This window comes from Dromaius novaehollandiae, chromosome 11 (genome assembly GCF_036370855.1).
Source record: "Dromaius novaehollandiae isolate bDroNov1 chromosome 11, bDroNov1.hap1, whole genome shotgun sequence".
Classification (NCBI taxonomy): domain Eukaryota; kingdom Metazoa; phylum Chordata; class Aves; order Casuariiformes; family Dromaiidae; genus Dromaius; species Dromaius novaehollandiae.
In genome coordinates, this window is record NC_088108.1 from 17883830 (window position 1) to 17910160 (window position 26331).

Below are 26331 nucleotides of genomic sequence, written 5' to 3' on the forward strand. Positions count from 1 at the left end.
CTATGAAAGAAATGATCACTCATGTAGAGTGAAATTCTGGTGCTGACAAAAGATATCAATGATGAAGAACAGCCTTACATGGAATTAGACCGATAATTACATTCACTTAATGGTGGGCAGCAAGATGCAGTGAACGCAAATCTTTGGCAAAAAGTAAGAAATAAGGAACCTTGCACACTAGGAACATTTTCTTTCCCTTTGTTCTTAAGTGTCCCAAATGAGTTTAGACAGACATACTATTATGACCTTTACTCAGTAGTAAAGGTGAGAGGCAAGCACAATAAAAGGAACTAGGCCAGCAACAGGCATTCAGTATTACAAGTACGACAGACATAAGGAATATAAACAAAATTCTATTTACTCAGCATCTTTATAGAGTTTTAATAGCTTTGGATTTTTTTCTGTTTTCTGTTTGTCCTGCACATTCATTTTTAGTGATCTGCCCGTATGGCTTAAAAATTGCCTTTACATCTTTTCCTCCTCTGGAGGATGAGAGATGGGGGAAGAGAAGAGAGGATAATTGCAATATTCTTCCTCTCTGCTTGTCTAAAGAAACAGCAGAATGGGAATCCAGCTAAAGATTCCAACCTATGTGCATTTCTGTATACTGTATATAAATTCAATGAGAATTTCAGAACATTGCTAAGATGTTTGTCTACTTAAATATTTTGCCATACTGAAGTGCATTCTTTCTGTGTCTTGTAGGGTCAAAATGTATTTGGTCTTGATATAATTGAGACACCTGAGGGAGATAAGTGGCCTCAACTGATTGTCCAGCAGATCCTGGATAGGGAGCAGAAGGATACATACGTGATGAAGATAAAAGTTGAAGATGGTGGAACTCCTCCAAGATCCAGCACAGCCATTCTGCAAGTCACTGTGACTGATGTGAATGATAATCGCCCAGTCTTTAAGGAGAATGACATCGAAGTTAGTATTCCAGAAAATGCTCCAGTGGGTTCTTCTGTTTCTCAGCTCCATGCCACTGATGCAGACCTTGGCTCAAATGCACAAATTCACTTCTATTTCAGCAATCAGATCTCCAGTTTGGCTAAAAGGCTGTTTGCCATTGATAATGCTACTGGTCTAATCACCATAAGAGAACCGCTAGACAGAGAGGAATCTCCTGTACACAAATTAACTGTTTTGGCAAGTGATGGCAGTTCAACTCCATCAAGGGCAACAGTGACTGTTAATATCACAGATATTAATGACAATGTTCCATCAATAGACACAAGATACATCATCAATCCGGTGAATGGGACAGTACTTTTATCTGAGAAAGCTCCACTTAATACAAAAATTGCACTGATAACAGTAATGGACAAGGATGCTGATCTGAATGGAAAAGTTACTTGTTTTACAGATCATGATGTTCCATTTAGATTAAAGCCAGTTTTTGATAATCAGTTTCTACTGGAGACAGCCACATTTCTTGACTATGAAGCCACGCGGGAATATGCCATTAAAATAGTGGCTTCAGATTCAGGGAAGCCTCCCTTAAATCAGTCTGCTATGCTCTTGATCAAAATTAAAGATGAAAATGACAATGCCCCAGTTTTTACACAGCCTATCATAGGTCTTTCCATCCCTGAAAACAATGCTCCTGGTACGCAGCTAACCAAAATAAGTGCTACAGATGCTGACAGTGGACGCAATGCTGAGATCAGCTATATCCTGGGTTCTGATGCACCCCCCATTTTCAACCTTGATCGCCGTACAGGCATTCTGACAGCAGTGAGGAAGCTGGACCGGGAAAAGCAAGACAGGTACTCCTTCACTGTATTGGCTAAGGATAATGGGATGCCACCTTTGCAGACCAACGCTACTGTGACAGTGTCAGTCCTGGACCAGAATGACAATAGCCCTGCTTTCACACACAATGAATATAATTTCTATGTGCCAGAAAACTTACCCATGTATGGTACAGTGGGGCTTATCACAGTTACAGATGCTGACTCTGGTGAGAATGCTGCAGTAACTCTCTCTATATTAAATGGTAGAGACAATTTTATTATTGATCCGCTTACTGGTGTAATAAGACCTAATATTACCTTTGATAGGGAACAACAGGGGTCATATACTTTTCAGGTGAAAGCTGTGGATGGAGGAAGAGTGCAGCGCTCTTCGACTGCCAAAGTGACCATCAATGTTGTTGATGTAAATGACAACAGGCCTGTTTTTGTTATTCCTTCATCTAATTATTCATATGATTTGGTTCCAACATCGGCCAGTCCAGGGTCTGTAGTTACTAAAGTCTTTGCAGTTGATAATGACACAGGAATGAATGCAGAGCTCCGTTACAGCATCATAGGTGGGAATTCAAGGGGCTTGTTTACAATTGATCAATTAACAGGCAATATTACTTTGAAGGAGAAAGTAATTACGTCAGATCATGGCTTGCATAGACTGGTGATAAAAGTCAATGACCTAGGACAGCCAGAATCCCTCTATACTATAGCTCTTGTGCATTTATTTGTGAATGAGACAGTCACCAATAGTTCCTATGTTCAAGAGCTAGTGCGCAGGAATATGGAAACTCCAGTTGGCCAGAACGTTGGGGATGGTGAGATAACCCCACAAACGAATGATTATGTCAAGATCATCATTGCAATTATTGCAGGCACAATGACAGTTATCCTGGTAATTTTTGTTACTGCTTTAGTACGGTGCCGCCAGACACCCAGGCACAAAGTTGTCCAAAAAAACAAGCAGAGTGGTGAATGGGTTTCTCCAAACCAAGAGAATAGGCAGATCAAGAAGAAAAAGAAGAAGAAGAAGCGCTCTCCAAAAAGTCTGCTCCTCAACTTTGTGACAATTGAAGAATCCAAGCCTGATGATCCTGGCCACGAGCACATAAATGGCACTTTAGACATTCCTGTAGAACTAGAAGAACAGACTATGGGAAAGTATAACTGGGCCACGACACCAACTACATTTAAGCCAGATAGCCCAGATTTAGCAAAGCACTACAAGTCTGCTTCTCCGCAGCCTACCTTTCAAATTAAACCTGAGACTCCTGTACCCCCTAAGAAGCACCATGTCATTCAGGAACTGCCTCTGGATAACACCTTTGTGGTGGGCTGTGACTCACTCTCCAAGTGCTCATCAAGCAGCTCGGACCCTTACAGTGTTTCTGAATGCAGCTGTCAAGGAGGCTTTAAGACCCCAGGCCCCATACACACCAGACAGGTAATGAAAAGTTTAAGGTACTCACTCTCTTTCTCCTTCCTGTCTTTCTTTTCCTTTCTCATAGTTGTAGCTCTAAGCACTGCAGAATAACTTTTTTTTGCAAGGATTAACAGTTAGAAATGTCACATTTGAAAGAGGCATTGAAATGTAAACAATTTGAGATTTATCAGTGTTAAGGGAAAACATTAAAACAAAGTGACTGTTGACTGTAACGAAATTAAGTAGTGCATTATTATATTGATGGATGTTCCTGACTGTAGATGGCAGTATGGCACTTCCTGCATTACTGTAGTATACAGTACTGCCGTTTTGTAAGGCAGAGAGGGGTTATGGTACTGTCCTCTGTATATGCTCAGGAATCGAAGTAATCTAGGCCAGGTGGAAAGCAATAAAGCTTTACAGGATCTGATAAGTGGTTCTTAATATTAATGGAGTCTGGAACTGCCGCCTTCATTTGAGTAGAGCTTTACTTCAAGGTCTCTCAAAAGCAGGAAAGGATTTTCCTCTGAGGGTTTCAGTACCATTTTCAGACTGGAAACATACTGGGCTATTTACATGTGGTAGACTGACAATCAACAGAAGAAGCTAAGGGAAAATTAGAAGCATCAGTGTGATTGCTCCTACTTCTGCTGCTAGACCTGGTAACCAGATATTAGCTCCTGAGAAATGTACAGCATAGGAAATGTCTAAAGGATCCTCAGTTTAAAAGTAAAAATAAGATGTGGTAAAGTACCCTTTTTCTTTAAGATACTACAGAAAGGCTTTAAGTTGCTGGAAATTGAGTATAACATATTCTGGAAAGCTTCATTAGTAATAAGGTCTTGTTATTTCTCTGATTACTTCCTTTTCTCCACAAGCATCACAAAGTTTCCAGTGAAAATAGTTTTATAATTAAGTTTTAATTGGCCAAGGAACTGATACATTAAAGAAATATCTTGGGAGAGTTTATTACATTATTGACAATGAGAAAATTCAAATGACATCTGTAGTTTTAACATTCTTGTTCAGAAACAAATCCTTCATAAGTCTGTTTTTACCCTAGCTGAGGCGTTGGATTTTTTTATTTTTAATATATTATCAGTATAGCTATAGCAGAATATGCTACTGATCATATTATTGAAAGCTGCAGATGAGTTGTTTATTTATTTTTTTAAAAAAACATTAACAACACAAATCTATATGGTAGTCCAGTTCCCTCTGCTTTGTAAAAGTTGAATCTCTTGCAGAGATGCATTAACGGTAAATTTTTTAAAAAAAGTTTCCTCTTCTTTATAACTCAGTGATAGGGATGGAAGTCTTACATGTTTTTTGAAATTTGAATACTTTCTACAAAAGGTATTTGAATGTGTTAATTTAAATTATACATTAGAAAAGCTTCTCACTCATTTATTTGAACTTATCTAACTCTGAGGAGAGTGGTGCTGTTTTCAGCATCTTTGTGGGCCTGATCTAAGTTACTTTTCTACTGAATCCAAAGGCTCCAGTATAGTATAGTATAGTTCCTGGTATAGTTCCTCTGAGCCAAAGATGTTCTTCCCTTGCATGCTCAAAAACACTTTGCCATGCCTGCTAACAAACAAAGTAAGCTCACGACTCCGTAGATTTTTACTAATGTAGTCCTTCCATCAGAAGAGGCTTTTAAAGCAGAATGGAAAACAATTCCTTTTTGCTGAACTGGTTTGGGAAATAAAGCATTTTCTTTTATTTGCATCTTAAAGGTTGATGACAGGAGCTTCCTATCTGGAAAAGCACGGTAATATTATTTTTTTTGGAATGCTCATGACCTGAAATTAGCTTACCATAATTTAGCTCTACCTGAAATTATATTATTGTGATGCTCTGAATATACAAAAGAGATTAATGTTTGCTATTGTACCGATTTCGATAAATCTACAGTTATCCTTCTTTTAAGTTTTATTTTGTTTATGGAAGTGACCATATTGTTGGAGAAATTAACTACTGTCTCACAATGGCCTTTTACACCAGTTTGAAAGCCACGTTTGTCTCTAAACATTTGAACTAACATTTCTGTTACTGGTTGACTAAAATATAGGTAATTTGATTAGTGAATATATGTGGTATTGGGACAAGAAAGAGCATTTGAGTTAAATCCTTTGTGTTGGACTATGATCACAAAGATAGAATCATATCTCATGATATGTATAGTCAAACAGAGTATCTCTTTAACCTTAGTAGATCATTTAAACAGTTGGTCTTACTCGTAACCTGTTCTTTTTATGTTGTAGCCTGTACAGCTTTGTCTCCCTTCCAGGTCATTAGTAGGTGACTCAGGACAGTCCTTCTTAGAATTGTCACTGTTATCCAGTAAAGAATCTAAACAAAACAAAAATGAGCTTCTACCACGGTGTTTCAGAAGTCATGCTGTCCAGCCATGCTCCAACCTTAGAGACTAACAGAATGTTTGTGATTAATGATGCCTCTGTGTCATGCACTCTCGAAATTTTCAGAAAATCGTAGGACGGTTAGAAGAATTGAAGAATAAGTTCAGTTAAAAAGTCAAATGTGCTGGTTTATAAAAATAGAAAAGTAATGATGTCTAGTATGGAGAAAAAACGGTTTATCACTAACAGTTACTATAATGCATCACTTACCAAGCCAAAATCTCTCTGAAGGAAGAGACTAGACAAAATACACTAAGTATGAAGACATCTCTCTTCAGTTTCTAATGGATGCCGATACTAATAGGCGTCACATTAGTTTTATCCGTGAAAGACTAAGTTCCTACTCAGATATTTGAAATAATAGTGAATAAAAGTTAAACGTTTTTTCGTTTATGTTATACATTTTTCTTTGAGGCTATAAACTCTGTGTATATCAGAATAGTATTGATTCAGGTCTTTAAAAAAAGGAAATTACTTCTTTGCTTAACTGCTAAATTTGTTGAATTGATCTGTAAAATCACCAAGTCAGTACAACAGTTGCACTAGCAAAACTGCAAGAGAACTTGAAAGATTTTCCTTCTAAAAACCAAAATATCTCTTCCATGGCCATGTGTGCTAATAAATACAGCAAAGCAACAGCTGAAATTTTTGTTAGGAAGGAATCGGAGACTCATGAAGTAGGAGAGGATGCACTGGGTCATGAACTATACTAAGCAAGTTGAAGAGTGAAAAGTATGTTTCTGATGTAATGCACAGAAGAAGAGAGAAATCAAGCTTCTCTGTGCAACTTGTGCGTGAGATAGGGCAGGGAAGCAAGGTATTTATCAGTATTATTTTGAAGTCACACAGCAGGAATTAATCAATAGTAGTGACAGAATTGGAACCATCAGAATAGACTTTTCTTTTGGGAGGTGGTTGTACTCAAGAAGCTTTGCTTATCGATAAGTTGCGAATAGGCTTTTTGTTTATGAACGTTTTTCAAATTAGAGTATTTGGAGACTTCTAAAATCAAGCCAACTTGCAGTGTTTTATTACAGAGTCAGCTTACAGTGTCAAAGTCTTTCAACATTTCATTAGTGGTGGGTGTCTTAGAAGACTCTATTTCTTTGGTAGAAAAGCATACAGCAGATTTAGAGTTTGTCTGTCTGCAAACTTTATGAAAGCTCAATTGCTTTTGACATTTACCTCAGTGAGATCAGACTGTATATGACTTATTCTGTACTACCGCAAACTTTTTAACTCTTTCTGCATTTGCATTGGCATAATAGAAAGGACGGACAAAGGTAGTCTATTTTTCATATAGTGTGCAATATATTTTAAAAATCCGAAATCTTTGCTTAAATATTTTGAATAACATTTAGACAGTTCAAATGTCTGTCTAGACATCAGGCCATATAACTGAATCATGCGTGATTATAGGAGACAGCGTGATCTTTGACAGACGGGGTTCAAAGCAATTTCTACCACAAAACTTCATTAAAATTTCTTTTCTTTTAATTAATGTCATCTCAGACATTCTTTTCTTTTGAAAATGGAATAACACAAATTTCAAGAGCAGTACAAATCTCCTTGAAAAAAGAACCAATGATTGAGGAAGGGTCCTGTGACCTTTTGTATTTCCATTTTAAACTTTTAATTTGGGAATCGAATAAATGTTACCTGACTTCTTGTTAGTGAAGAAATATGAGTGTTCATGGAAGTATCACTGGGGGACTGGGTTCAGTTTCAGTCCACCTTTGGTTTCTGTACCATTGCTACAATGGAAGTTATAATTATGCTCTACAGTTACATGCTGTTTGATGGTTCTCCCTGCTTCCCAGTGGACTCCTGTCCATATGTTAGCTTAGCTCCACTGGTAGTACATGTCTTCAGTAACGTGTTGAGGGTTTGAACAGGTATGCAGCTTGACTTTCTCATGTTTACTAATGTAAATCTTCATTAGTTGATTTTAGTTGCCAGGATTCTGTCATATGTGGACATAGTCACACTTATGGATAGAAAGGAAATTTTTAAATGACACAATGGTCTCTGCTGACAGTTGTTTGTTGGAGACTAAATGGAGGTAGACATTATATTCCTTATAGACATCTAAATGGAAAGTAGACCTCATTTAAAATACATGGCCTTTCTGGGGGCCCTACTCTTACTGGTGATTGCTTGGACCTGCTTACAGTTATGGTATATTTGGTTTTCTGGTTCCAGCTTGAAATGCGGAGAAACGTCATTACAGCTTCTCACTCACTATGACAGCAGTGTGCTTAGAATATCAATTAAAAAAATCCTGTGCTTTTCCTGAAACTAATAGCTCTGCAGACTTACGTGATATGTACAGCTCTAGGTGTAGGATTTGTTGGTTTAGATTATAACAGTGAGACTAGTGAGTTTAATCTAGTATCCTGTAATTATCAATAGGAGATACTGATGCTTCTGATAAATGAAAGAGTGTAGACATAACTACCAATGTGACGTACCCATGTTCTGGAGTAAATTACTCTCAAGGAATATTTTCTTTTAAATATCAGATAAATAGGTGTTAGTATAAGCCATTCCCAAAAGCCATTTCAGAAGTGATTACTGTAATCCTGATTATTCTTGTTATTTTCTTTTAATTTTCTGGCTGATAATTTTGCTGGTAATTCGATGTGCTGCCGTGTGTATGCATTTCAGAAAGAACTGAAATTCACATCTGGAGCAAAACATTTGAACTGAAGGATAAGGAAAATTCTGAGACTCTTAACTTAGTGAGCAGTTACTTACATGTGCAATTCCACTGAAGAAAAACTGGTCAATAAAATGTTTTTCCCTTTGTGGAACACTTTGAAAAAAACTCTAAAACTCTTCTTCAAAATTATTTTTACAATTTATATTTTTCACCAAAAAAGCATGGGGAAGGATATCGATAAAATGTCCCCCTTGCTCCATGGTAGAAAACAGAAACAGAGCACAACAGGGAAGAAAAAAAATCTTCTTTTTTTTTTTGAGGGGAAAAAATAGAAGATTTTAAATACGAACACTTAAGTTAAAGCTATTTTAGAGAAAAGAACAGCTTTTTTCCAGTGAAAACTTTTAGAATGAGTATATACTTAAGTTGATGTATGAAGTTCCAGCATTAACAATTTGGTGATTGGCATGTAAGCTAGAATGGTATGCAGCTCCCTCCGCAAAAGCAGCGTGTCATGGGGTATCAGCAGGATAAATAAATACAATGACTATTCGTAAACATAAGTGCATTTCACCTTGATTTCTCATTGAGATAGCTGAAAAGTTTACGCTTACCTGCTCACAACCTCTTTTCAATGACCTATCACTGTAAACCATTATCAGCAGTGAAGTTTGATTTGACTTTCAGTTTAATTTTCACACCTATTACCCATTTTCTCCCAGAAGATTTTGCACTCGCTGATCTGCAGTAGATAGCAATTTCCTGACCAGTAAAAAGCTAGTGTCTTGGTGAGTGTGCTATTGCTAGCATTTTCTTTCCTGTGGAATAATTAATCTAAATGGATTAATTTCTGTGAATTTTGAGGACTCTATTCGTGCTAAATATAAATTAAAGATGCAAAAGTCTTCTCACATTGGGAATTATGCTCTTGGATCAAATCTGCTAAAACCCTGTAGAACCTGGTCTGTAGAACAGGTGGTATGGTAGTCTCCTGATAACTATATTCCTGCTAGAGCAGTTGGGGGTTTTGATCTGATACAGCAAAAAGAAACAGTTGGAAACCTAGACTAACATACATAGAAACTATTTATATGGCTCCACTTCAACAGTTTTGTGGTGTGTGTGTAGATGTGTGAAGCTCTCTGTGTACGTATAGAAACCTGAAAACACACACAGACACACACCCAAAATGGTTGCTTGCTCGGAACCACAATATTTCAGTGCTTCTCAAACAACAGAGTGATTGACATGGTAGAAATTTGGAGGCAAACTTAACAATGTATGGGGAAAATGATGCAGGAAAGGGCTTTTCTCATGCTGTTTCTCTGTTTGCCAGCTCTGAACGTCATCGCATCCGATGTTATATACTGAAGTCGTACGTGTACACAATGATGTTAAGCCAGCAAACATGAAAACAAGGAAATAGCACGAGAAAGCCCTTTGTCCTGTCTCTGATTGCCGAAGAATTTTACCGTCTGATCTCCAGAGGGGTTTGGAAGTGACGATGAACTGTTCAAGCTGCCCTACTGAAAGGTATCAAGGGCAAGTTTTTTTACAAAAGAAAGACAAAGAGACTTTAGTACATTGTGCTGCAGCATTCTTTAATGTAGTTTTGCTAAGAAAAAAGTAACGTGACCCATCATTCTTCACGGTTGGCGATTATGGTAAATCTGTTGCTTTCTCATTTTGCTTCTAATCATCTTCTTGTTCCAGATTTTTTCTGTATTTATTTCAGTTGAATCAACTAGAAATATTTTCTATAAATACTTTAAAAGGGAGCAATAAATTTTATTCATACATTAAGAAGAGAATGTGAAGTTCTTTATACTCCCTGCATTAAAAAAAAAAATCAAATGTATGTTGTCACTTACAACACCATGACATGTATTAAGGATTAAGTGTTATTTATATCTATTCCATAATATTTTTAATGATGGTATTGCAGCTATGGATCATAAATAGAATTGATCAAATCAGTGCTGTCTCATTTTATAGGCACAGTAGATGTAGTGAAAAATGAGTACTTTCTGCTTTCTTATCCACAAAACTTTTGAATAAATATTTACCTTTTAAATAACTGGAAAGTATTCACTTAACTTCATAAAATAAAATTTATTTTGCATTTTGCTTGCTGAAATCTAGATAACATCTGCATACCAGGTGGCATACATTTAATCTTTTGAAGTACTTTTAGTTTTTAAAAAAAGAAAAAACATAAATCCAGCGGTTTGCTTTTTATTGTGGTAAAATAGGAGATAGCATAAATTGGATGGAACCTATAATTTAGTACACTGTTAGCCAGTATATGGGTAAAGAATGGCCTTTTGTTGTTTTTTTCCCCAAATTATTTCACTCTATAGTTAACATTTTTTAATTTAAATTTGTTTACATTATAATTTGTTATTTAGTATGACTTATTAACTAATAGAGTCTATATCACTGCTTTGTTTGCAACTCATTTGCAAGTTCCTGTGTATTGCCTCACATTATAGGGAATAATGCTTAATATGCATCATCTAATAATACTATCATTTCATATACAATACAAGATCTCTTAGGAAGCAAAGGAGTATAAAGAACCCTGTTTTCTGCACTTATATGAAGACTTACATGATACTAGTTTGCTAGAATAAAATGAAATATAAACACTGCTTTTAAGTGGGTTGTATAAAGCATATATAATTTTCTTTTTAAAAAGTTATTAATATTTCATCAGTTAGACTACAACATGGAATTCTTACACATTACTGTATGTTTGATGTAAAGATATTTGAAATAGGCTTGTACTTAATGTTCACATTGCCTCAGTTCTTGGACTGCAGAATGTCACCATGACTGTTGCCTATAATTTCTTCCACGTTTGCTATTTGGCTCTTATAAAAATGTGTATTTGGCTATTTGATCTGTAAAATAAATTCTATTAATAATGAAGTACGTATTGTAATTTAGAATATTGTATTGCATAATCATAGCTATGACTGTTACAGAGCAATATTTAATTTTCTATAATGAAATCCTTTTCCTTGGGAGAACTTTATGTATCTGTTAGACAGTGTCACTATTCATATTTATTATACCTTTGCGGTACTTAGCTTCAAACTAAACAAGGAGCACTTTCAATGGTTAGATGCATAGTAATAGTATTTGTTGACTCAATGCCACCGTGCAATTAGTTGTTTTGTTTTGAAACCTCGTTCTTGATGTTGGAAGGAGTTTATGCAAAAAGTATAGTTTAGTGTGACCAAGATGGGTATCAGCTACTGCTGTTGCAACTGTTCACTTAGATGCCTTATTGGTGGATGATAGGAAGCGTGCAGAGATACTTGTTGTGCGTAGTTACCCCTGGATGTAGGGTGATTCATCAGGAAGACGGTAGGATTTCATAGTTTTATGTTTTCTGCTGTTTCTTTGGGTGTTTTTTGTATCTCTGGATTTTTATTTGTATGGTAATTGAGCTGGGTTTCCTTGATGAGTAAAATTCATATTCATACACATAGAATTAATGTTTGATTAAGAGAAGTACCCAAAAAATTTGAACACTTACATTGAAACTTACCCTGTTTTTTGAATCAAGAGATACTGAGTTGAGATATTGGCCTAGGTTCATCTAATCTAACTTCACTCATGTAACCAAGTCATCCCAAGTGGAAATATCCTTGCCCTCAGTTTTTTTTCCTCCGATGGTGAAAAGGCATAGATGTTAAGCATAGCAGGTTATTTTGATTTTTAGTACTGCGTGCCCTCCAGAAGTGCCTACTTTCTTACACTGAGTATGAAGAGAACCTTTGATAACTACATTTCTTATTTAAATGTGTCACTTACATGCTTGCAGTTGCTGGAGATGAACCTGGATCACTCCTGAGAAAAATACTACTCATGAGATTCTTGGTTCTTTTGCTTTTAACCTGGCCAAAGATCTACCTTTCCTAGTATTCTCCTGCTTATGATATTATTGTATTCTATAAGAAGACACTTCTAGAAAAATCTATAATGATTTTAAATGTAAAAAAAAGGATGAAACAGAGGTTCATTAAGGATTTAGATTATTGGTCCAGATCAATAATCTCTCCTAGTTTTCATGCGGATCAGCACAGCCAAATATAATAACCCTTCAAATACACAATGAAAAAAACAAAACCAAAAATGGAGTGTTCCATTTTCGTCTGTGGTAGATGACTGGGGTTTTTTTTCTTTTCCATTTTTGTTTTCTTGCATGTAAATACCACTTTTTTTTTTTTAAGTAGTTCTTTCATAGACTGGCATGAGTCTTGTTCAAAGAGCCCATTTCCTTCTGATGGTTAAATGGATTCATGAAAGTCTCATGAAAATATAATGTGCAGTTACTGAATGTGTAAGTGTGGTGAACGTGAATTTCTACACTTTTTTTTTTTTTTTTTTTTTTTTTTTTTTTTTTGGTGAGCATAAATGTCCTGAGTCAAAGGGAGGCATATGTCAGTGCCAAAATCAATTCTGTTTCTCTGGTGTTTTCACCTGCAGAAATACTGTTTCTGGCTGAATAGAAGTCAGAGTAAGTGAAGAACAAAAATTATGGTGTTTACCAAATGCTGTTTTTGCAATTGAAGACTCTACATTTTTCTTTGAAATATCAAGCACATTTTTTCTAAGTTATTTTATTGTAGTTTAGACTGCATTTATTATTACTCAGCTTCATCTCTGTGAACTTCCTCAAGAAATCTTCCCTTTGATTTGGTGCATATTGTCACTCCTGTCACCACTGCAGAAATGTCTGTGTCAATAGCCAAAGTTCTAGAGTGTTTTTTTGGTTGGTCAGTGCTGTGTATGGTTCAACAAAAATAGTAAGTATGTATTTGTTGCCAGTTTTACAGTGTAAATTAGTTTCATTGCTGCTTGTAGCTCTAAAATGCAAACTGCCAAAGATGGCGCTCAGATCTTGTTCTGCATCCTGCGTCATAATGTTGATGCCTGTATTTCAATGGATGCATGTATACCAAAGCTCAGTGCCACTCGGTATCAAAAGCTGTGGCACGCAATCCGCCATTCGTATGAGAGCTGCCTATCATATCAGAAAAAAACCAATGGATTTTGGAGGATATCTTTAAATCCTTCTGAATTTCAGTAAACAGAGGTCTGATAAAGGGGGCAGTAGGGTGCTGTCAAAAACTAAGCTGGTTTGTGATGTAAATAGAATTTTTTTTAACATAAACTATAATGGTGGTCTTTTTTCTTATGCATTTTCAGTGATTTCTCATTTTACCATACTACATATATTTATGGTATATCTTAGTCTTAAGTATTGTTTGTAAAATATTTTTAACAAATGTTTTTGAATATATATTTTTGCTTTCATATTGAATTACCAATCACTGTTCCTTTTATGTCTTATTTATCTACTCCTGAAATAAATTCTGTTTAAAGACTATAGCTGTATACCCTTTGGGGAAGCACATCTCCGGTCTGTTTGCTTGGTGCATGCACACCATCATATCTGTACACATACCAGTAATTTTTATAGTGACTAGGAGTTGTAATTATTAAATTAACTGTACCACAGAAAGTACCGTAAAGTGTACTAGTGATCTATCTGAAGAAATATACTTCTTTCAAATCCTCATAGTCCTTAGCAGTATCTCCATTTTGTCAATGTTTTCTTCAAGGAAATCTGATCCAAGCAGGACTTCCCAGGAGTTGCACAGGAGTTTTGTGGGTGTGTATACACACATGCATACACACACACTCTCACACATTCTGATATGTATATATATATATGTATGTATTTTGTGTGCATGTGTGTACATAAAGAAAGAGCATGGGGGCATATATACACATATCACATATTCAGTTAGCAGATTATAGGAAGTATAATGTTACTTAGACTGTAACTGTAGGTATTTAACTATCTGTGTGCCAATATATCTTGCTATGAAAGGTAGTCAAGCAATAGGGTTTTCATTTTACAAATAATTTTGAGATCTGTAAAGGTCTTGGCTTTTGAGAATATACTGGGTTCTTGCTATATTAGAAAGGGCCTCTTTAACTTGGAGGTTAGGAAATAGTTTCGGATTTCTGTTCTCTTCGATTATTTCATTTTTATTCATTCCAATATAGAGGACTGGACCATCTGTTTCTCCCACTATCCTACAAGACTTTTTTTATATAGTATCTTTCTCTTAAATCTTGCCACCAAAAATGTCATGAAAATGATGTTCTTATATATCCTCCAAATTGTAAGCATCTGCGTATTTCATACATAGATGCATGTAAATCAAATTCAGTTATTTAAATCATACATATGGATATTAAGCAAATGTGTTATCAGGGGTACTACTCACTTTCTCCTATCTTTTAAACAGGTTTTATTCATTTGTATTAAGTAAGTTTTTCATTTTTATGGAAGGTTGCTAAAGTGCAAATACTATTCAGTTATTATCAACTATTAAAGTTTAAATAACTTCTTTCTATTAAAAGCTAAATAATGATATCAAAGATCTGAGGTTTGACTTCTCCAATAAAGTGCTATCACTGAATAGCAGCTAAGAATTACCAGCTGAATTCCAGTCTCTTTTGCTCAGCATGTATTTCACCCTTTCTCTGCTAAGGGAAGGCATTTCTGGCTGTTTAGACTGATGAACTTCCTCTGCTTCTCTTGCGCTTCCTTCTGGGCTCTGATGTTGTTTGTCTTTGTTCTTGATCTGATCGTCCAAGTCTGACATGAAATTTGAATCTAAGACCTCTCCTCAAAAGAATTTCTCCCTTTTTATTGTCTAGGCAGTACAAAAATTTCCCTTTTATCTGTGTGTATCAATTGCAAATAAGTTGCAGGCAGATAGACACATTGACACTAACATGAAACTGAAATACTCCAAAAATAGACCCTCCCACAGAAAAACACTTTTTCTGAGTCCTTATTTAAATGATCCGTGGACTGACACTTCCTCTCCTGCTTCCCTGCTTTCTTTCTCTCTCTCCCCTCCTAAAAAGAAAAAATAAAAAATTGATGACAAGTTCTGGTCTTAGATACTACTGCACATGGGTTTCAGATAAACTCATGACCCACTAATGGAAGCATTTCAGACAGGTGAATGGAATTTGGAGCCTCATTTTCTTTGAACTTTTTAAGTATTTGAGTAATTGAATGTATTCTGGAAAAAATGTGCCTTCTTCCATTTAGACATACTTTATGGGGAGAAGCAAAGAAGTTCAGGGATGGAAAAAATATGTTATTTAGACGAAATAATTAGTATCACAAACTAATAAATACAAAATAAAAGTTAACTATTTTCTGGCAGAAGTGTAACTTACAAAATAGCTTTTTACAGAGTAAGAATAAATCAGGATACCTCATGAATTCTAGAGAATTATGTTAAGTCATTGATATAGCAAAATTTCTATCTGTTCAGGAGCTTGCCGTTGGTCAAGAGCTATACTAGAAGACTAGGCTTTAAATTAAGAGGGTATTTCTGCTGACGTACATGTAGTAGGATGATTTTATTTTTTACTTGGGAGAATTCAAATTGTTCTTGTACATTTTCAAATCAACAATTCGCTGATAAGGTGATTTGTACAATTTTACTTGTTAAGATACAAGTAAGCCTCTTAGTATTTGAAAGAAACTAATGAACTATAATAGTATTCATTCTTGCTCGCCGGTTAAATGAAAACTACCTCTGCCTTAGCTGCTCAGTACTGTGTGTCTTTTGTGGTGGCCGCTTTCAAGATCTAGACAGTAGTAGGACTAGATAGGATAGAAAGGGATGAGAGAAAAGGACAAGCGTGTCAGTGTATGATTTGTATTGGGGTGAGACACCTCTATCAATATCTGAAATTTTACACTTCAGATCTTTGCATATAAAGCTTTGAGCCACATTCTGACATACTTCCTTAACTGGATTAGTGTGGATTTATTATAATGTATAAAAGTAGCAGAATGTGACCTTTTAATTTTGAATGCGTATGTTTTTATCTGGTTTGAAAAGTCTAATTTAGATAAGGTTTATCAGGTGATTCTGAGGTAAGATGTCTTAATTGTATTTGACTGATTTTTATTGATTTGTAGAAATTTTGTTTCCCGCCCTCGGAAGCTAATGTATTTTGAACGGTAAATGAAAAAGAAATGCAACTCGGACTTTAAAAATATATGATGTGGTCTTTCTTGCTGTTTTAACTGGATGAGACTATTCAAGGACAGTACAAAAAGTCTGATGTATGATTTACTTTTTTTCCATTTTTAAACATACCTGAGGTAGGTGTATTAAAATTATAGTTAATATATAACAATAAACTGTTTTCTAGCTTTCCTGCATCTTTATTTCTTGAAATGATTTTAAGTGTAAAAAAGCAAGTACTTTTATCCAGTTAATAATATAAATAGGTATGTGTACATATTTATAATTATAAAAGATAGATAAGCATTTTTCCACTTTTTCTGTCTTTATAAGCATTTTTTAATGCATCTATTTTGGAGGGTCAGCATCTAACAAATATACTGATAGATCAAGCTGAAGCTGTGAAGTGCTTTTCACTTTTGAATAAATATATTTGTAAACAAAATTTCTACGGGGGAGAAAAACATTGGGTTATGTTCTCAAGCTTAGCAGAAGGGAGGTGATGACTTCTACAGCCTGCCGAGATTTTGATTGCTATTGATTTTAAAGTCAGAAGCCAGAACCATTGCAATTTATAGAAGAAATGTTCCCAACTCCTGTTAAACTCAGAGCTTAGTGAGAGCTGCAGCTGTCTCAGAGCTGCTACCACTTGTACAGTTATGTCTGATACTGTTATTAGCAGCTGTAATCAACATTGTTGTATTCACTGCACTCCATGCTGAGTCAGCTTGATCTGTATTTGTAAGAATTGAGTGAGAACGGTGGGTTTACCAGGAATCTTACAGGAAAATTATGTTTTCTTCCCTGAAAATGGCAGTAAGGTAATCTTCCAGATACAGATGTGATAGTGTATCTAATATTTTTTAGAGGTATGTCCCATTAACGATATCCAAGTAAAGCAAAAGCTTTTATGTTGATCCTTATTCTTCACATTAAATATTTACCCTTTTAACTGTTAGTTTGTACTTTATAGGACTGTAGAAGTTTATACACAAACAGAGATACAAGAAGAAGGTATTTTAATAATACCTATCACATGCTTGATTTCTTTATCTGGATGCAGTCTAAGATATTTCTTGCTGCTTAGTAGCATGACTGAATTCATTTTTGAGTGCCCTGAGGTAAATTGTACTTTAATCTAACAAAATGACATTGTTGATTAATAAAAGAAAAGTGGATAAGCAGATTAGTATTTGTCTTGCACATAGGACAATCCTCAAACCTACTAATTCTGAATAAGTTAGGTGCGAGGATTCCTCCAAACTTACTCAGAAGTTAATATCTTGGATTTAATAGTATGTGATGGATATAGTTTCCAAAAGTGGTAATGTTCTTTGGCTATTGTATGGCCAGAGCTGTGAAAAACCTTGTAAGTGATCTGTGCTGATTCAGTTCCCGTTCTTCATCATGTCTGTAGTAAGGCCTTTCTGTGGATTACTCCTTTTGATCAGTGTCCGAACTCCAGTTACTTCATATCCTGTTGATAAAATAGTTTTCTGCTTTTAGGGTCTGAAAGAACATAAGTATTATTATAGACTAATACTGTGTGAGATTCTTTTTTTCTGGTCTCTGATGAAGGGTATAGGATTGTTTTATTATTTGTATTTTTTCCTATTAATATATTGATGGTATAATTTTTTTTTATGGAACTCCTGATATAAGTAAGTCCTTGCATTTTGTATTATGTGCACTTGGCTTTTGATAAAAGCACTGTGATAATAACTGAAGGAATTAAAACCAGACATACAAATCAGTTTTGACAGTACATTAAAACTATTTAGGAGATGATGGTGAGTCATAGAGTATCCATCTAGTTCGTAAAGATTACAGATTGTACAATCGTCAATTTAAGTTAGAAGGGACCTCTGACAGTCATCCAGTCCAATCCCCTGCTCAGAACTAGGCTAATTTAGGTCAGCTCGCTCTAGGCCTTATCTAGTCGAGTTCTGGGTATCTCTAAGGATGGAGATTGCACAACCTCTCTGAAATGCCTGTTACTGTTTGACTTACGCTATGATGAACAGTCTTCTCTTACCGAACTGGAATTTCCCTTGTTGCATTTAAGTTATACTGAAAGAGCATATACCTGCTTTGAGTACCACTGAAACCTTTTCGGGGCATTCAGAAAAAATCCAGCATTAATATAAAGTCTGTGTTGAACAAGAAGAGTTACTAAAGCAGATCACAAAGATCCTTTTCCGTCAGTCAGATCTTTTTGTTGGTTTGACACAGGTATGCACTGTATCACAGAAAACATACGTGCACAACCATACCTTACAATGACTGTATTGCGAGGTCTCAAACAAGAAGGTTGTTCTCTGGTTTCCCAGTTGAAAAAATCAGAATACGATAAGGTGAAAATTTCCATCAGAAATAATGAGGTCTTCACTTATTCATGTGGTCTTTTTTCCTTACTTTCCTCCTTAGATCCTTCCTTCCTACCTTGTAAGTTGCTCGTTCTGAATGAGAAAACTGAACTCCAGCATGAGGAAGCTGCAGGGTAGTTTTTTGCTTACTTGCAATCTCAGTTTTGTCCGTGTCTCTACATGTCTTCGCTTCTAGATATTGAGCAATATTCAGCTGTAGCATCCTGCTTCACCAGACTTTTCTTTATCCTTTTCAGTCTTCATGTCTTCTGCGCTTTGTTTCAGCAGATGTAGTGTTATATCATCACGTTATTTCTTTCCTGCCGTTATATATTAGTAATAATATAGAATCTGTGAATATTCAGACAAGGGTAGTTTAAGCTAATGATTAAAACTAAGTGTATTTGGACAAGTTTGGCTCCTTGCCATATCAATACTTTGAGGAAAGTGCTTTTTTCTATTTGCCCTATTTCTGGGATACTGTTTTCTCCAGAAGGAAACAGTTAAAACAGGGTAAGGTTTTACACAGTCTGATTCTTCAGAAGTTTTGCCTGGTCTTGAATCACAGGCTAGCATAAAAATATCCCAAAGGAATGTGGCATCCCATTTTACAAAAAAGATAATGGAAACAGATTAATTTATTTTATGAACAGGATTATTTTGTTCATGTTCCTGTTCACAGAGATTCCTTTTTTTGGCATCCAGAAAGTTATCTTCCCATTTCTTCTGGGCTTCATGTATTACAGAATTACAGAATATTTGGGGTTGTAAGGGACCTCTGGAGATCATCTGGCCCAGCCTCCAAATATTACATATTCTTCAGCTATACCTGCTGTTCAGGAAAGAGGGAGAAAAAAACCCTGAAGAATAACTCCCCACTCCCAACTCTATTCTGGAATTTTCTAAACCTAACTGTACATCAGTACAGTTCCTGCATTAGTACAAATATTTAATGTTTCCAGATCCTCAGATATATGAAGGTATCTTAGAAGTTAAAATTCTAGTTATTTTTATGGATCCATTTCTTATATGTCTAAATAATAAATTTAGCTAAATAAATTTATAAGTATTAGAAATATGTCTATTCATACACATTTTCAGGACAAAGTCACCAATGTACAGAAGTACGTTGTTTTCTGCTCACTTGTGTGGCTCACCAATTTCCTTATTTCTCTTTATTTTATAAATGTGTTGTAAGTTTTCATTTGTTTTCCATCTAGTTCTACTAGTAAAAGTATTGATAACTTGACATAGTCATGATTGCTTTACTTATGAAGTAGTAAATGAATCAAACCTTTTCAGAAGTTCAGCATGAAGGTTGGATATTGAAAACAGATAGAAACAACAGAATAATGCTGTCAATAGCAATACACTGGAAAACTTAATTGGAGGGAAAAATATTCTTTTTATATGTTCTGTATACAAGATATAAAATGGCACATTTTTGTGTTTGCTTTCAGCTACCAAGATTGATTTACTAGTTACAGTAGTTTGGCTTAGAAACACTGTACATGGATAAGAGAGCACATGCTCAGTTGTTCAAGGGTTCTAACATCTGTCCTGACAATCCTCTTACAAAAAGTCCTTTTGGAATTAGCAAATGACAACATGAGTTCTGAAATGGATATGAAAGAAGCAGAATAAAGGGGAGGAAGGATTGGAAGGGAGTATTTCATTATTTCATTGCCCCTTTTTAACACATTAACTGCTTCAACTGTTTATGATTCCAGATGGTAGCAAGATGCATATAGAAGAATAAAATGAAATAGAACAAATCAAATGCTTGGCTGCTGTTCAAGAGCAGCTAAGGCTAAGCTTTATTAAATTCACATGAAGATATGATAACTGTGGAATTTTACAGAATGCACTGCAATAATCTTACTCACAAAGCACATCGTTCTTCTTGAGATAGATGGGAGAATTTAAAATTTTATCATGAAAAACAAAGCCCTTTTGGAGCTTCATTTTCAGAGGACCTTCCTACTGAATCTGCACATGTACCACAAACTGCAGCAACATATGCAATCCATTTTACACATTAAAAGTTCTAAGGGTTTGTTTTTCCTCATCCTCCCAAAGATACAATACTGAGAGAATGCTACAAAGAAAGTTAATGTGCTCAGGGTTAGAATTTCCTCTAGGGATAAGCGTGTTTTTATTAAAAAAAGAAAAAAATTATAAAGCTGACAAATACAGATATTTTTGATAATTTTATGCATGATATAATTCATGTTATTGATGCATTTTTTTGTGGCTGCCGAGCCATTTTGGGCTTCTGCAGTTGAATTGCTGTCTCTAAGTCAGTGTGTTGGACACTTCTGTTTTGTCCCTCCCTAAAATTTTTTTGCAGGCAGGGTTGATGTCTGTATAACGAAATTGCACTTAAGCAAAAATGATTGTGTTTTTTTGTGTAGCTTTTCTTGTTATTTCTTTCCATCAAAATTCTAAAATTACTGTTCAAAAATTTCTGATAAACATTTTCCTCAAAAACCTTAAAATATTTTTCTTGCCAATTCTTACAGGATATGTTTTGGTAAATTCTCCAGTTAAAGATCACTCAAATTTTATTTTATTGTGAAATTACATGGATTTTTCTCACAATAAAAATGTTTTGTATGGCAGATACTGTCGTGTGACATGTCATACAAATGGTTTTGAAAAGATCAGACTAGTGATATCTTTTGATCTTACCTGTGTCTTGGAGACTTCTGTGGTTTTCGTCCTTCATTGAACTCATTCAAAATTAGTATTTTAGAATAAGGAAAGGGAAAACTGTATTAAAAGTGTAGTGAAAAAGAGGATGTAATAATTTGAGCCAAAATATGAAATAAGCAGAGTTCTCAGTAAGTAGGTGACTTGCAAAAGAAAATCACAGCTTTTGGACAGGAATGTGCAACAGAAGAACATGACTTCTAACGTATCTAAAGACAGGCTTGTAATTTGGGAGATCAAATATGAAGTAACAGGTATTTCCTAATAACTGGGAGAGAATCATATAGGCTAATAATGTATAAAGCTACTGCTTGCAGTTAGGTAGAAACTGGGCAATGGAATGTTTTGATTTGTATTATTTTTCAGACGAGCTCTAAGTGCATAAATAAAATGCAAGACCTTTATCAAGATAATAGCTTTCTACAAGTTCAATGAATGAAGAATAAGGGGAAATGTGAAGAAACCTGTCTGTTTTGTAGTAAAGAGTAATATAACTCCTGTATTTATATTGCAAATACACATGTGTGCACAGATGTTCACATTCTTGTGTATTAAAAATTGCAGTCCAAATACGTGGATATTGTATTTGAATTTTAGCTATAACGGAAACCGTATTTAATGATTTATTGCTTATTACTTTATTACTTGTGAATAATCTTAGTATTTACTATACATTATGTGCATTTATACTGGAGTTATTCTTAAGCAGTACACAAGCCCAGAGCATAGTTTACAATTGCAGCACAGTGATAATAAACTTTACAACAGGTGAAACTCATTAAAATTTATCTATTCCGTAACAGGAAAAAATTGTTGAAGGAGTATGGGAAAATTTTACAGGAAGTGATGGATCATTTCCTTCCAAAGATTAGGTATAATTAGAGTGGGCATCACATGGAAGGAAAACTGAAACTGTTAGAAGACAAGTGCTCTTTCAGTGTTTTGATGAAGTGCCCTGTAGTTTGACATTGGGTAATGTCAAACGTTAATTTTCTTTTTAAGGGTTGCATATCTTGCTCCCCATGCTCCCTGTGCAAACAAAGTGAAAGACAAAACCTGGCTGCTTGATAAACTGACGGTGTCCATCAGAGCTCCTTGATAAACTGACAGTATTCATCAAAGCTGCAAGTGCAGTACTTACGTGAAGGCTGCCTATAACTGTTCCTGGAAAAAAATAGTCCAACACTCCATATAAAAACTATTGGCAATAAAAAATCTGACATATGTCATAACAGACAGATAACCTTTTCTCCTTGTGAAACCGACCAAATATAAACTTTCTGATTTAATCAGAACTATTTTTCCTTTGTCTGTGTCAATCAAACCCTTCCTATCAATAATCCAAACAAAATAGGGTTGAGAACACAAAGTCTACTTCTGTCTTATTAAGATGAAAAGATTCTGTCAGGGTTTGATAACATTTTAGATGCAGAGGCTGTTACAAGAACATAATGAATATCAAATATATCTGCAAAAAGGGTTTTTTAGCAAGATAAAATCCTGATGAAAAATGCCACTTATTCTTTATTTTCCATCAGGCAGGTTTAAAGACTGTAAGTTTGAGAATGTAAATCTATATTTAATGGAGGTATTTAGTTCACTACTCTGTGTGCTCAAATGTGAACTTTGAATTCAGTTACTTATCTAATAAAAAAAAAAAATAGACCCAGTTCTTTCATACTGAAATACAGAGTTTACTCTTAATAAATCAGAATTTACCTATAGAAACCCCAACCTTATGGGTAAATCTTCATAACCTTTTTATTCCAAATTACTTCTGTAGTATTTAGACTGGTTTCAATGGAAATACTTATTTGTGAATTATTTCTGGAGAAAACAGGATCTAAGTAGTCACTTTCAATTTATACACCTGAGAAGTGCAAGGTTCCATGGGGGAAGAAATCAGATTGAACAGAATGAACCAAAAGGTGTCATATAATAATTTCATATAATAATTTGACACTCATCATATTTGAAGGTAGAGGGAGAGGATTATTAGTCTGTTGTTAAACATTTAACTGGCCTCTGTTTATTTCTGATTTTATCTGGCAGTACAGCACATCTGATACTGCCTTTGTTAAGGCTGTTATTCAGGACAGGAAATGGGGAGCTGGAATAGGATGTTGGAATAAAATGTTCTGTGTAATGGGAAAGCACAAGTGAATATATGATGCAAGGACTGTGGAAGGTTGTCCTGTGCTGCTTCTTTTCTATGTCTTGTGTCTTGTGTAGGCTGTGTATGGATTTTTTTCCTGGCGTGGGGGGTGTTTTTCCTAGCCACAAGAAAAAGTCATAAAGCTGGAGATTGCAGAGGTGGGAGAGGCCAGAAAAGCTTGACAGCAATTTGGTTTTGGAAAGGGAGAGATGGGTTGATCCATATTAATGGTTACAGCTGGATTGACCAATAACATTTAAATTAGAGACACAAATACAAACTGCAAAACCAGTACAGGTTACCAGCTGTAACCAGAATAGGACAGTGAGAAGGAAAGGTGAATCAGTAAGACCACTGTACTGTACATGGAATTTTGAGAGGATGTCTAAAAATAGATGGACAAAAATGGTATACTAGCCCTTTACTAAGTAAATGTCTGACAGGGATAATGAAAGAAAACTGCATTTCCTAACTCTGCTGTTCAGAGTGTTCTTAAAGTGAAGAGTGTGGCTTAATCTGACACAGGGTTCTAATCTGCAACTATGCTATAAAGATGGAAAGACCTGTACACTGCAGTGTTTGCACCAGGTAAATGGACCATATTCAGGTCTAGATGTGTTCTCACTGAAGCAGTTATCCCACTGAATCCCTTGGACTGATACACATGAACACTTTATACATATTTTAGTAGGAAAAATGCTGAAACCTGCTGAGGCTTTGTTTTACTTCTCTCTGCTGTATTTGGGTTACTTAATTCTCTTTTGCAAATAAAAACAGGTTGATTGACATACTGGGTAAGTAAATACGTTGTATCAGAGCTAGATATTCAATTGTCAGTGGGCAGAAGCATGTACAGCCTTATCATTCACTTAGTATTATGCAATGCTTGATGATACATCATCTCATAGTAATTTCTTGACAGTGATAATAATAGTCTTGCTTTTGAATGACCAGAAAGGCAGAGGAAATAGTTCCATGAAGGATTCAGGTTGGAATTCAACTCTTCTAAAGGAAGTGAAGAGACAGAGCCATCCGTTGCAGCTGTCTCAGATACATAGCATAGGCTGGAGTGAATCACTCTGTATAACTGTCTTTTCTTCATGTGCTATAGGAGGAAAGTATATGAGCACTTAGTTTTTATATGGCTAAAGTTAAGTGAGATGAGTTCTGAAGTATGACAGGAAAATAATCTAAAAAATTAAGGCTCACTAAGTTAAGAACATTTTGAAGCTATGACCTTCCATACCAAAGGCATATTTACTCTCAGTTAGAAATAACTCAGGTAATTAAATGATACAACATCAATGCAGAGAGGAATTTTCAAAGTGAGTATAAGTATGTACTCATATATTTTCACTTTCATTAACTATAATTTATTCCATTATTACTGTATGTATGTAACTGTAACATAACTCTAAGTTGTTATAAGTTAATAGGAGTAAAATTAACTTTGTAAAAAAAAATGACATATTCTATATTTTCTCTTACTTTTGTAGAATAAACATTTTGTATGCTATAACAATAATATTTCTTAACTTTAAAGTAATTTTTCTTCATTATCTTAATTAATCTGATTCAGCTCCTTTGCTCTTTGCCCTAAGCTGACAGAGATAGGATCACAGTCTGTTCATTCTTTGTTCATTTGAGTACTTAATTCATCACCAAGGATTATTTACAAAGAAAAAAAGAACAAGGCTTTAGGAGGACACATACTTAGTATAACAGAACATGCCTCTGTACTGCCAGTAGACAACATGCAGTAGATCCTGGGCCATTCCGACAATTCAAAAACGATGCTTGAGAAGAAACTTAAATGTTTTCCTCAGGCAGCATGGTTTGTATAATCACTTTCTTGTTTGCAAAGTTCACAGGTGTCAGCATGCATTTTTTTGTTGCCTTTGAAAGCATCTGACCTTTGCAGAAAACATCTTTCACTCTGCTTTTTGGCAGAAATCAGTATTGAGCTCAGTCAATGAACCATTGGTCAGTGTAGTAAGTTTCTTGGTCAACACATCATTACGAGGTAAAGTTCATGACATGTTGTAAGAGAGGTCAGAATTAGTGCCTTGTTGAGCCTTATTCGTATACTGCCAGTTTGTAACTTAGAGCAAAACATTTTGGGAAAAAGGGTAAGTCCAGTAGAGAGCTTCTTATCAAAAAACACTAGATAATTTACTTTTTAAGTAATACTGTCAAAGCCTAAATGGGATTACTAGCTTTAAAGAGTTTGTGTTGCTTTTGGATTATGCTGCCAGAACTACTTTTGGAAAAACTGGACTAAGAATAATAATCTATCCATATAATAATTCTGAGAGAGGGCATAAATGGAGAACAGCAAATTTAGTTGCCTGTCTCCTCTTCCTATTAAGCTTTGGAACGCTGTGGGTAGTCAGCAGCACAGTTAAATCTTTGTGCAGAAGTGTAGGAGCAGAAGTTGGAAGTAGGGTGATCGGAAGACAGGAAGTAGACACTTTGGGAAGGAGGCTTTTGTCCACGTTAAATTATTTAGATTCCAGAAACTCCTAAAACTTCACAGGAATTTTTGAAACAGAAGAAAGGTTTGCTTTGTAGAGTTTATATTAAAGTCCAGGAATTTTGATGTTGGTTTGGTAAGCAGTTTTTACTTTATCATGCCTTTGGGAAGAGTACTATGCAGGGTGAAAGGAAAAGACAATTACCTTAGTTTACTGGAGGGGACGTGGTGTGGGAAAACCAAAATTAAACTACACTGTAATACAATTCTTTTATCAGAAAAGTC

At 35.2% G+C, this 26331-nt stretch overlaps 1 protein-coding gene across 3 annotated transcripts in view; it reads left to right on the forward strand.

Annotated features, from left to right (window-relative positions):
* PCDH11X (protocadherin 11 X-linked) overlaps nt 1-26331 on the forward strand; it is a 539473-nt gene that overhangs the window by 77750 nt on the left and 435392 nt on the right. For 2 of the 3 annotated variants that reach the window (XM_026097615.2, XM_026097616.2), the window contains exon 4: nt 706-3192. In XM_026097615.2, the coding sequence (XP_025953400.1) occupies nt 706-3192 (2487 nt within the window). Of the gene's footprint in view, nt 1-705; nt 3193-9592; nt 11188-26331 lie in introns of those variants that run through there. The other variant, XM_026097617.2, reaches the window with a different exon arrangement.